At 43.0% G+C, this 12,121-nt stretch overlaps 1 protein-coding gene across 13 annotated transcripts in view; it reads right to left on the bottom strand.

Moving 5' to 3' along the window:
* The window catches only part of ARHGAP10 (Rho GTPase activating protein 10), a 340,838-nt gene that overhangs the window by 244,589 nt on the left and 84,128 nt on the right, over positions 1–12,121 (bottom strand). For 11 of the 13 annotated variants that reach the window (XM_063809062.1, XM_054683876.2, XM_063809064.1 and 8 more), the window contains 2 exons: positions 5,360–5,455; positions 5,225–5,286 (listed from right to left, as the gene is read on the bottom strand). In XM_063809062.1, the coding sequence (XP_063665132.1) occupies positions 5,225–5,227 (3 nt within the window). In that variant the 5' untranslated portion in view covers positions 5,228–5,286; positions 5,360–5,455. Of the gene's footprint in view, positions 1–5,224; positions 5,287–5,359; positions 5,456–5,701; positions 5,804–12,121 lie in introns of those variants that run through there. The other 2 variants (XM_063809065.1, XM_063809061.1) reach the window with 2 other exon arrangements.

Below are 12,121 nucleotides of genomic sequence, written 5' to 3'. Positions count from 1 at the left end.
GCACCACTGCACTCAGGCCTGGTGACAGAGCGAGACCCCATCTCAAAAACAAACAAAAAAAAAGATTAAGTGACCACTATGAAATCCTTGGAACCAATTTTAGACTATTTCTACCTCCATTTTACAGTCATTTTGCATTCCTTTCTTAATCTGTGGCTTTTAACATGCTGATGGTTTGTAAAACTTTTAAGTTAAAAAAAATTTAAGTAAAACAAGAGTCTTTCAAAGTTCTCAGAATGTACTGGCAACCATTTTAGCTGCTTAAAGACATTCCTTTTCTCCTTGTCCCGGTGTTGGGGGTATGGGCTTACTAAACTATACAAAGGCCCTCTGCTGTGTCTCCACCCCACAAACTCTAGCTCCAATACTTCTTCCATAAACCCTTTCCTAACAGCCACAAGCTTAGGGGCTGCCCACTCCATGTGAGCCACATTATCTTTGCTGGCGCACTTTGTATATTGTTTTCTTTTCCCATTCCTTGTCTGAAGCACTTAGTATAGGCTATTTAATTAGCTCTTTACCACTTACTCTCCAGTATCACACTGGAAATTTCTTGAGGCAAGTATCTATTCTTCCTCAAAAGTTTCAGGAGAGTGTTCTGTAATGCATCAGTTATGTTTTAGTAAGCATTCAAAGGTATTTAAAGAAACAAAGGTAGCCACAGTGATTCCACTTTAAAAAAAAAAAAAAAGTGATCAGTGACTATCAAGATGAGAAGTACCCAAACAATGTCAATATGGGTTAAGAATCCAACTTTTCAACTTTTACTAATTTCATTATTGCAACTCACTGATAACTTAGGAAAGTACTATTTTAAAGGTTTCTGAGGCAAATATAAAAGGATCAGGAATTCTTGTAAAGGAGAAAAAAAGCGGATGAGGAGAAGAACCTATAGATTTAAAGTGACTTGGAAATGTATCAATCAAATGTAATATGTTTGGACTCAGATTCAAACAGACCAACTGTTATTGAGGGCGGGGGTTGGGGAGGGAAAGAGGCAGAATTTGAATGAGTATCAGGAAAACTTGAATATGACCTAACTTTTCACAAAATTAAGAAATTACTGATTGTGATAAGGATACTGTGTTTTTTTAAGTGTCTGCTTTTTGAGATATATATTGAAGTATTTGTGAATGAAACTGGGCTTTCTGTCAAAATAATGAGGAAAGCAGGGGGTCAAGGGGAGTAAGGATCACAGGAGAAACGAGACTGGTCTGAGGCTGGATGTCGAGTCCATGTAGTTTCATTGTATATTTCTCTCGACTTTGGTACATGTTTGAAATTTTCCAAGCTAAAAAGGAAGAAAGCATTAGGAGGTGTCCTGTTAATTCCGTGGTTGGCTGTGGCTGCCACCCACCCCAGCTTTGGACAGCGTCCTGCTTTCCAGCAGGTGTTTATGTTCCCACAATGAGTTGTGTATGACACACCACACCACTCCTAAGGTTCATGGCCTTATACAGACACCACCCTATTCTCGTTCCTACCCTGCATGGGAACCCAACCTCGTCTAACACAGAGACCCTATCAACCTCCATCACAGCTGGAGCTTAAACCAGTCAGTTGGCTAACAACAGCTCTGCAAACCATGCTGTCTACTCCACACAGCCTGGAGCCAATACCATGTTCCCGTTTTTGGACCTCATCGCTCTATTTCAAGGAACCTAAAACAGAAACAGAATACTGAGCCTAACAATGGTCACACGCTATTTCTGTAGAGCTAAAATCCAGCACCACTCTGCTCAGAACTTTTCCTCCAGACACCAGGATGATGCCCTTTGTGCAGTATCCTACTGAAAAGGCAGTCAGCACCTCACCACTCCAGATATGCTGTAGCCCCGCCCCACCTGGCTCCTTGCCCTGTATTGTTTTGTAGCATTTTTCACTGCCTGCCAATGGATTACAGGTTTATTTCTACTTCACTACCCCCGCCTAGAATCTAACCTCCATGAAGGCAGAGACTTTTGCTTTCTTTGCCTTTACCTTTGTCCTGAGATTCTCAACAGCAACTGGAACATAAAAAGAGATCAATAGGGCCGGGCGCGGTGGCTCACGCCTGTAATCCCAGCACTTTGGGAGGCCGAGGCGGGCGGATCACGAGGTCAGGAGATCGAGACCATCCTGGCTAACACGGTGAAACCCCGTCTCTACTAAAAATACAAAAAATTATTAGCCGGGCGTGGTAGCGGGCGCCTGTAGTCCCAGCTACTCGGGAGGCTGAGGCAGGAGAATGGCGTGAACCCGGGAGGCGGAGCTTGCAGTGAGCCGAGATCGCGCCACTGCACTCCAGCCTGGGCGACAGAGCGAGACTCCGTCTCAAAAAAAAAAAAAAAAAAAAAAAAAGAGATCAATAGGTATGTGCTCAATGTTCAGGATGCCAGGAAAGTACAACTATCAAAGAGGGTTAAGAAAAAAAAAATGACACTATTAACATAAACTAAGAACACGTACCTCACCAGCCCACACATCTGCTCCATGTACTAGAAAGGTGATGTCATGGCACTATTTTTATTCACCATCTTATTTAGTCTTTCCTAAATAGCTGAAAAATTGATGACTACAGGATCACATGAATAATGATTGTATCTGTCAGTGTGTGCCAGAAAAACCTCATGGGACCACACTGTCTTCACACACCCTCTACAGTATCTACAATATATACACACAAATTACCGCAAAATTTAGGAATGAGTGCAAATTATATTAGGGCTTTTGAGGACATATGTCTCTGTCACTTTTTTTTTTTTTTGAGATGGAGTCTCGCTCTGTCGCCCAGGCTGGAGTGCAATGGCACCATCTCAGCTCACTGCAACCTCCGCCTCCCGGGCTCAACTGATTCTCCTGCCTCAGCCTCCCAAGTAGCTGGGACTACAGGTGCCCACAACACCCAGCTAATTTTTGTATTTTTAGTAGAGACAGGGTTTCACCAGGTTGGCCTGGCTGGTCTCAAACTTCTGACCTCAGGTGATCCACCCACCTCAGCCTTCCAAAGTGCTGGGATTACAGGCATCAGCCACTGCGCCCAGCCCTCTGTCACTTTTTAAATCCAAATCAGTGTCCTCCCGCAGCCCTAGCCAACATAAACCCCCACCAGCCACCAGCCAGGAAATTAGAGTGACACCTTCGAAGCCAGCTGCAGTGACAGGGAGGGCAGTTCAGAGTGCCTGCTTCTTAACACATACAAGCTCTACCTCCTAGATGCCATGTGATCTAGGGCAAGGTAATGTGCCTCAGTTTCCTCATCCATTAAATGGGGAACAACAGCAGAATCTCTCTCATAGGGTTGATGTGAGAATTCAGTGACTTAGCATTAGGTAAACAGCTTAGAACAGCTCCTGGCTGATATGGTTTGGCTCTGTGTCCCCACCCAAATCTTACACGAAAGCGTAAACTCCATAATCCCCACATGTCAAGGGCAGGACCAGGTGGAGGTAATTGGATCATGGGGGTGGTTTCCCCCATGCTGTTCTCATGATAGTGAGTTCCTGTGAGATCTGAAGGTTCTGGCATTTCCCCTGCCTGCACTCAACTCCATCCTGCCACCTTGTGAAGAAGGTGCCAGCTTCTCCTTTGCCTTCCACCATGACTGTAAGTTTCCCGAGGCCTCCCCAGCAATGCGGAACTGTGAGTCAATTAAACCTCTTTCCTTTATAAATTACCCAGTCTCAGGTATTTCTTCATAGCACTGTGAGAACGGACTAATACACTGGCACACAGTCAAGGTAAACCAACTTAGCTAATCTGTCCAGTATTATTTCTACCACATCTAAACCCACTCATACACTTACACTATAACGTAATTCTAGATAGTACTCATTTTCAAGAATATAGAAAAAAGAATCCGTATTTTTTTTTTTTTTTTGAGACAGAGTCCCACTCTGTTGCCAAGTTTGGAGTGCAGTGGTTCACTCTCAGCTCACTGCAACCTCCATCTCCCAGATTCAAGCGATTCTCTTGCCTCAGCCTCCCGAGTAGCTGGGATTACAGGTGCATGCCACCACACCCAGCTAATTTTTTTGTATTTTTAGTAGAGATGGGGTTTCACCAAGTTGGCCAGGCTGGTCTCGAACTCCTGACCTCAGGTGACTCGCCTGCCTCAGCCTCCCAAAGTGCTGGGATTACAGGCATGAGCCACCTCACCCAGCCTGAATCTGTGTTTTTTTTTTTAAGCCTGAAATAAATGGTGAGAATAGATGGTGTGTCACAACCTGGTAGCAATTCTGCTGTAAATCTGGTTTAATTAAAGAATATCATTAGGAAGGTAATGTAAGCTTTTAAGAAAAGCAGACAATATTCAATAACCCCAAAATTTACAGTTGAGTGCAAATGAGATCATACACTCAAGGCACTCAGCACAGCACTGCATACGAAGAGCACCCCATGGGGGACAGCTGTTTTTTGTTTTTTGTTTTTTTTTTTTCTTTTTTTTGAGACAGGGTCTTGCTCTGTCACCCAGGCTGGAGGGCAGTGGCACAATCTCGGCTCACTGCAACCTCAGCCTCCTGGGCACAAGTGATCCTTCCACCTCAGCCTCCTGAGTAGCTGGGACCATGGGCACATGCCACCATGCCTGGCTAGTTTTCGTATTTTTGTAGAGATGGGGTTTCACCATGTGGGCCAGGTTGGTCTCAAACTCTTGAGCTTGTGCAATCCACCCACCTTAGCCTCCTAAAGGGCTAGAATTTCAGGCATGACCCACCATGCCTGGCCAAGGGTAGTTCTTCTTATTCTTGTTATGATCATGAATCTTGATGCAAAGTGGGATCTCAAAGACTTCCAAGGCCCAAGTTCTCTCCCTTTCCACACAGCCTAGAAATCTACAGGAGTATGAGTCAGGCACTAACATTGCCCAGCTGTCCTCTGTTTCTACATAAGCTTTTCTGCTTTTATCCCCCTGATATATTAAGCTTCTGCATGAGAGCCTACATAAATGAAAGTGCTCTGCTGCAACAAAAAGCTAGAAAGCAGTGATGTAGTCCCACTGTCCACTTTACAGATGAAGAAGTAAGGCCTTGGTCGAGAGGCCCAGCAGCTTCTCCAAGTTCTGACCGTGGTCAGCACCCTCAAGGAACTAGAAATCAGGGCTCCGGAAACCTCATCTTTCCATTACAATGCACTACTGTACCCAGAGACAAATGCTTCACAACTTCTACCAGAACCAGCTTTCAAATCCAGATTTTTTCCCCCTTGAAAGCTGACTTATTAATTTACACCCCTCTCAACTCACCATAATTTCTCTCTGTTCCTCCAGATTCTTCAAAAAATTTGAAAATTCACGTAAGGAAGCATCTGTAAGAAGAAAGGAGTGATTATTTGGTGGCCATGGCAAAGGAAAACAAACCAAAATATCATGTTTAATTACCTATGCATCGTTCATCATCTGTCACAGCATCACCGATAAACTCAAACTTAAAGTCTCTGAGTGAATGAGCAAACTTCCGCTGGGCCACTGACAGACCTAGAAAGAAAAGTATAATGATGACTTGGGTTCTTGTTTTAAGTCAAAGCATAAAAGAAATTTATTCCTCCTAAAATTGGTAAAGCTGTAGAGCTCTCCTCCACTCAATCTATGAGAAGGCATGACCCAACTCCCTTGCCAAATGGCCCGCCATCTTCAACCTGGCACGCTCTGGGTAGCCTCTGACTTCTAGTTTATACCCTGCCACAGAACAGATGCTGAAAAAATGTTTATTCCCTCCCCTACCTCCTTCTTCCTCAGATCTGATTATTTCACATTGTTCCCTAAAGTATTCTCCCTTTCTCTGCTCACTCCAGTCAGGACTTGCCCAATTCTAAAGTTCAGGCTGTGATTAGGAACACACACACCTGATAGTGGCTTGATGCAATCTGGCTGCGTGCCATGGTTTCAGACATAAGGAACTCAAAAGCCCAAGGTCAGCCAACCAGCTGCTCTTAACCAATTGCCAAATAACCACTCCAGCCAGAGAAACCCAGAAGATTCAAAAAGAATGTTCATAGAAAACAGCATCAGAGAGGTAACTGAAGGCCAAGAAGAAATGGTAGGAAGAATTAATTCCGCAAAAGACCTACAGAGGTCCTCATCTTAACTGGAGATTAATAGTGGAAAACTCTACTTCTAAAATAGGCTAACATTTATTTTACAGGCCTTGCACCATGCTAGGTGATACACATTTCATTTCATTCAAAAATTCTCAAGAGATATATAAAGATTATTATACCATTTTACAAACAAAGAAGCCAAACCTCAAAGATGTTTAGTAATTTGCATAAGGTTGGCACAGCTACAAACAATAGCAGCAAAGGCTTGCTTCTTCTTCAGAACCACTGGTCCAAAGGCCACGGCCTGAGCAGTATACAATCCTGCCTCTGGTTTAAAGCACTTTCTAAGAAGGTGTTCACTGATTTCTGCACTTCACACAGCTGCTGTCTTCCTGTGTGTCTCCTTCACACATTACTGTCATAATGAAGACTGAGTCATATTATGGTAATAAAATTGTTTAATAGACTATTTTTAGAGCAGTTTTAGGTTCACAGTAAAACTGAGCTGAAGATACAAAGGCTCCCCATATAGCCCCTGCTCCACCACGTGCACAGCCTCTAACCTTTTGTTCAACATTCCCCACTGTAAGTTTCTGAAACTTCATTTTTCCTCTAATTTATGTTTATCGTGCTGTTTGCAATTTTTAAAAATAATATGTAAACACTGAAAGACCTAAATATGAAAAGGCAAAACTGTAAAACTTTTGGATCATACAGGATTTTAATTTCTTACACCTAAAGTATAGAAGAAAAGCACCAAGCATAAGGTGAAATGGGATGGATTGCAAGCATGGACCAATCCTCCAGCCCTCCTTGCAGGCACATCTCAGTGCACTGACATTGCAGCTCCTCCCATGGAAACTCATCTATTTCCCAGCCCTTGAACCTGGGCTAGTCTTGTAGCCAATAGAATACAGAGAAAGTGACACTGTGCCAATTCAGAGCCTCCACATCAAGGAATGTTACACACCTCTGCTCCACTCTCATGGAACCCTCAGTCTTTCACGAGAACAGGCCCAGGCTCGCCGGCTCACTGATGAATGACTCCTGGCTCAGTGGCCCCGTATAGTTGCCGCAGCAGCAGCCCGCCAGCCAGCGAGCCAGCCAGCCAGCCCTGTACATGCATGAGGCCGTTTGGAGGGACATGTAACTGCCCAGTGAGTAAAGCGCACAATGGAATAAATGGCTGCTATTTTAGCCATTAGGTTTGGGGGTAATTGAAAAGATAAAGAAAAATTAATAAAATTTGGTTGTGTTAAAATGTAAAATATGACCAGTGTGGTGGTTCACACCTGTCATCCCAGCACTTTGGAAGGCCAAGGTGGGCAGATCACTTGAGACCAGGAGTTTGAGACTAGCCCAGCCAACATGGTGAAACCCTATCTCTACTAAAATTACAAAAATTAGCTGGACATGGTGGTGCATGCCTTTAATACCAGCTACTTGGGAGGCTGAGGCACGAGAATCACTTGAACCCAGGAGGAGAAGGTTGCAGTGAGCCAAGATCATGCCACTGAACTCCAGCCTAGGCAATAGGGAGACCCTGTCTCAAAAAAAAAAAAAAAAAAAAAAAAAAACTGGCCGAGGTAGCCCACGCCTGTAATCCCAGCACTCTGGGAGGCCAAGGCAGGTGGATCACCTGAGGTCAGGAGGTGGAGACCAGCCTGGCCAACATAGTGAAAACCCATCTCTACTAAAAACACAAAAATTAGCCGGGCATGGTGGCGGTTGCCTGTAGTCCCAGCTACTTGGGAGGCTGAGGCAGGAGAATCGCTTGAACTCAGGAGGCGAAGGTTGCAGTGAGTCAGGATCACACCACTGCACTGCAGCCTGGGTGAGAGAATGAGACTGTCTCAAAATAATAAAGTAAATAAATAAAATAACTTAGTTCCTAATGTAAACCAGGCAAACATACAATTGTTCTCTAAGATCTAGACACACTGGTTGCTCTTGGTTCACACATGCCAAACTCACTCCAGTTTGAAAACCCTTTACTTGCTATTCCCCGAGGCTACATCTTTACTAGCCCACTCCTCCAACACCATGGCTCAGCTCAGGAATCCTCCCCACCTCAGCCTTCCTAGGATAGGGCTAGTCCTAGGCACCGTGGCCCTCTCCATTCTACTGCCGTCTTATTTCCTTCATAGCACTTATTCATTCACCCAAACTTATTTAGTCAATATTTGCGCATTGTCACCTATCTTCCCACTCCGGAACCTCATTTCCCTGAAGCGACGGCTGTCAGTCTTATGCTTCTCTACATCCCTGAAACAGCAGCCAAACCTGTAAATAAGATACAATAGGCTGTGCACGGTGGCTCAGGCCTATAATCCCAGCACTCTGGAAGGCCGAGACGGGCGGATCACCTAAGGTCAGGAGTTCAAGACCAACCTGGCCAACACGGTGAAACCCCATCTCTACTAGAAATACAAAAAGTAGCCAGGCGTGGTGGCAGGCGCCTGTAGTCCCAGCTACTCAGGAGGCTGAGGCAGGAGAATGGTGTGAACCCGGGAGGAACCCGGGAGGCGAAGCATGCAGTGAGCTGAGACAGCGCCACTGAACTCCAGCCTGGGTGACAGAGCGAGACTCCATCTCAAGAAAAAATAAAATAAAATAAATAAATAATAAAATAAAAATAAAAATAAAAACAAAAAAAGATATAATAGGATGATTTTATTTCATGTACCTATTTCCAAATACTGATAGTTTGTGGGCTTATAATTTTTAGTAGTTACATACACATTATTCTATTTTGCTGTTTGCTTTGCCAGATTGCAACAGGATCTTGTTTATATGTGTACATTTACACATAATATATACGAACATGTTTGTTTATATTTACTTACCTATGTATTTTTTATATATTGCTATGAATAGACTGGCGTAAGCTATATAGTCTTCCATTGGAGCTGTTTCATTATTTTATCCAAAATCACTAGATCAAAGGCTGCAGGTTATTTTAAAGATGGTGTTTCATATGGTCAGAATAGTAGATTCTCTGGAAAGTTAAAACTGAAATGCACCAATTTTTCAGCATTTCATGCCTCATTTCATTAGTTGAAAATGTTTGTAACAGATTAAATTGGGGCTCATTTGCATAACTAATCTGATGTATTTCTCCCTATGTAAAGAGCATGCTTTGTACCTGTGCTAAGAATTATAGTTATATCATTTCTTCATTTTAAAATATAAGCATTTCTATCACTCATTTTCCCCTTTCTGGTGATCTCCTCTTAGGGTTTTACCAGAGTTCATTATGCAAAATTTCCACTGTTAAAAATCTGACCACACCATATTCTATTTATTTTAATAATTATAAATGTAATTTCCTTTCCATTACTTTATACATTTTAAATTTATTTTCCCATGCAGTTCATATTTTATAGATGTCTTCTTCTTTTCAAAACAAAAGCATAAGGCAGTTTGCTAAACTTAATGCAGTGCATTAAATGTATTTTCTTTCCAATATCATTGCACATAAAACTCAAGCAGTTTCTGACTAAGTTAGTTACAAAGACCAGCAACATCTCTGCCTGGATTAGATGCAGGGCAGGGAGAATAGAGGAAACTAACCAACTAACTTTTTTTTTTTTTTTTTTGGTGACAGTTTCACTCTTGTCACCCAGGCTGGAATGCAATGGCAAGATCTCAGCTCACCGCAAACTCCGCCTCCTGGATTCAAGCAATTCTCCTGCCTCAGCCTCCCAAGTAGCTGGAATTACAGGCATATGCCATCACCCCCAGCTAATTTTTTTATTTTTAGTAGAGATGGGGTTTCTCCATGTTGGTCAGGCTGCTCTTGAACTCCCGACCTCAGGTGATCCACCTGCCTCGGCCTCCCAAAGTGCTGGGATTACAAGCGTGAGCCACCGCGCCCAGCCTAACCAACTAACCTTTATTGAGCGCCTGCTCTACGCTAATTGACTTACAAATATTATTTCAATTATTCTTAATACACCAGCAGGGTAGGTGTTGCTGTTACCTTAAAAAAAAAAAAAAAAGAAAGAAAGAAAAAGAAGAAGAAAAAAAAATAGGTTCAGAGATAGTTTAGTGACTCAATCAAGTCACAGACCTCTTTACACTGCTGGTAATAAGTCCTGGAGGCAAAGGATCAACTCCCTGGTTTCTCAGACTCCCACCAATGTCCTTTCCATTACACCATTCAATCTTTCAAGAGATTTCACGTTATTCCCAGGTCCTTTTGCCCAGATCTCAACTGGTGTGAAACCATCAGGCTCTCTAAATGACTCTAGTGCAGAATTGCAACTAAATGGAAAAATCATTTATTTGTAACTCCATGCCCCCTATTCTCTTCTGCCTGCTAATCCCTGAGTATTGTGAATTAATATTGCTCTTGAGATACCCTCAAGGCTGTTATATATTGGTGGATAATGCCAAGTCTGACTGTGCACAAAAAGCACAGCTAACATAAAAGAATGAATGTGACCTGCACCCTTCAAATGAACTTGCCACTTCAGAGTCTTCCAGACTTGAATTTTTGTGTCTTGATCTACAGGCAAATAGGAGAGACAATGTAGGTGATCTAATTCTTCCCAGGGTTAGGAGCAGTTTGAGAGATGAGGGGTTATATTTGAGATGTGCTAAGTTTGAGAGGTAGGATACCACATGGAGAGAGCCAACCTCGTTTTGAATTCAGGTGTGGACAGCCTCCAGATTCTGGCCTGAACTGCCACTGCTTGTCCTTGATTCTACAACTGAGAAAATTATTTCTTATAGCAGAGCCACCTATTTATCAACAATTTTTAGTTAAGACCATGAGATATTAGACAAACAGACACTCTGCTGGGGGGATGGGGAGCATCTCTGTTTGGGTCACCCTACCTTGACTGCCCATCTAGGCAGCACTGTCAGTGCAGGATAACCCCTTAAGTTACAAGCCTGAGCCCTCGTCATGAAGTTGTCACTACTAACTCCTACAACTTCCCACCCCACCAACGAAAGCACTAATGGGGATGCTTTTAGAAATGCAGCATGTTCTATAATCCTGGGCTTGAAAAGAAAAAGGGTATGGTCAATAAATATATTCTTGTCACTCATTAAATCTGAATACAAGATTCTTTATAAATCATAATAGATTCCATAGTCCTCTTTAAAATAGACAAATTGCACCTGGAAGCTCATATTCTTTATGTAGAGAGCCACATAATTAGATTATCAACTACGCAAAGGTCTGCTGAGGGAGCTGCCCCTGACTCTGCACATCAAAACACGCACCAAAATTCTTTCATGTTTTATCTAAAGAGGAACAGGGTACAGACTCTAAGAATTTAGTACCCTTCATGCCAGCGAAATAATGTTGACATTAATCCAAGTAACTTGGAAGTGAAATGAAATTCCTCTAGGATTGTAGACTAGCTTCATATTTTCCTTCACGTTTTCCTGTTTTACAAAACCAGCAGTGGTACTATATGCAAAAATGGCATTATGGCTTCTCTGTACAGGTTAAAAAATAAAGCAAATAACTAACTCATTTTTTAGATTTTAAAAATGCTGCAAACAACTCATAAGCCCAGAATGCATCACGGGGCTAGTTTAGGCCTAAAGGCCAAATCACAGGCTGTTCCAGAAGCAGCTCATGGGCCAACATTGTCTCTGGCTCTATTCTGGTAAAGTATTCCTGGCCCTAACTCTGAGTCCAGCTTGCCTGGGGTGTCTGTGTAATGAATTCTTATCATAGAATACACAACATCTGAAGTCACTTGAATGACCTGAAGTGACAAATTTATGGAGTAAAAGGAAAACAAGTAGAGCCCACAAAGGTGCACAGGCCCCAAAAGAAACCCGTAAACCTGGAGCACAGAGCTCAAGGCCAATATTGCACATGACAGACAACCAAACACCAAAATAGCCAAATAATTATGAAGAATCCTTCAGGAGTGATGTGGGGACTGGAGAGAATCCCACAGGCAGCTCCAAACTGGAGACCACCATCCAGCCTTCCCTAAACATTCCACAAATGCTGAGAAACTACTGGGGCTAGGCACTGTCTGGAGAGAGTACCTGCCACATCAGGATGGGAGATAGGACGGGAATGCTGGCAACCACCTAGCCCACTCGTTTTCCAACTGTCTTTGGCCACAGA

This window comes from Pan troglodytes, chromosome 3 (assembly GCF_028858775.2).
Source record: "Pan troglodytes isolate AG18354 chromosome 3, NHGRI_mPanTro3-v2.0_pri, whole genome shotgun sequence".
Classification (NCBI taxonomy): Eukaryota; Metazoa; Chordata; class Mammalia; order Primates; family Hominidae; genus Pan; species Pan troglodytes.
Note: the sequence above shows the minus strand (reverse complement) of the source record. Positions and strands in the feature narration are given on the sequence as shown.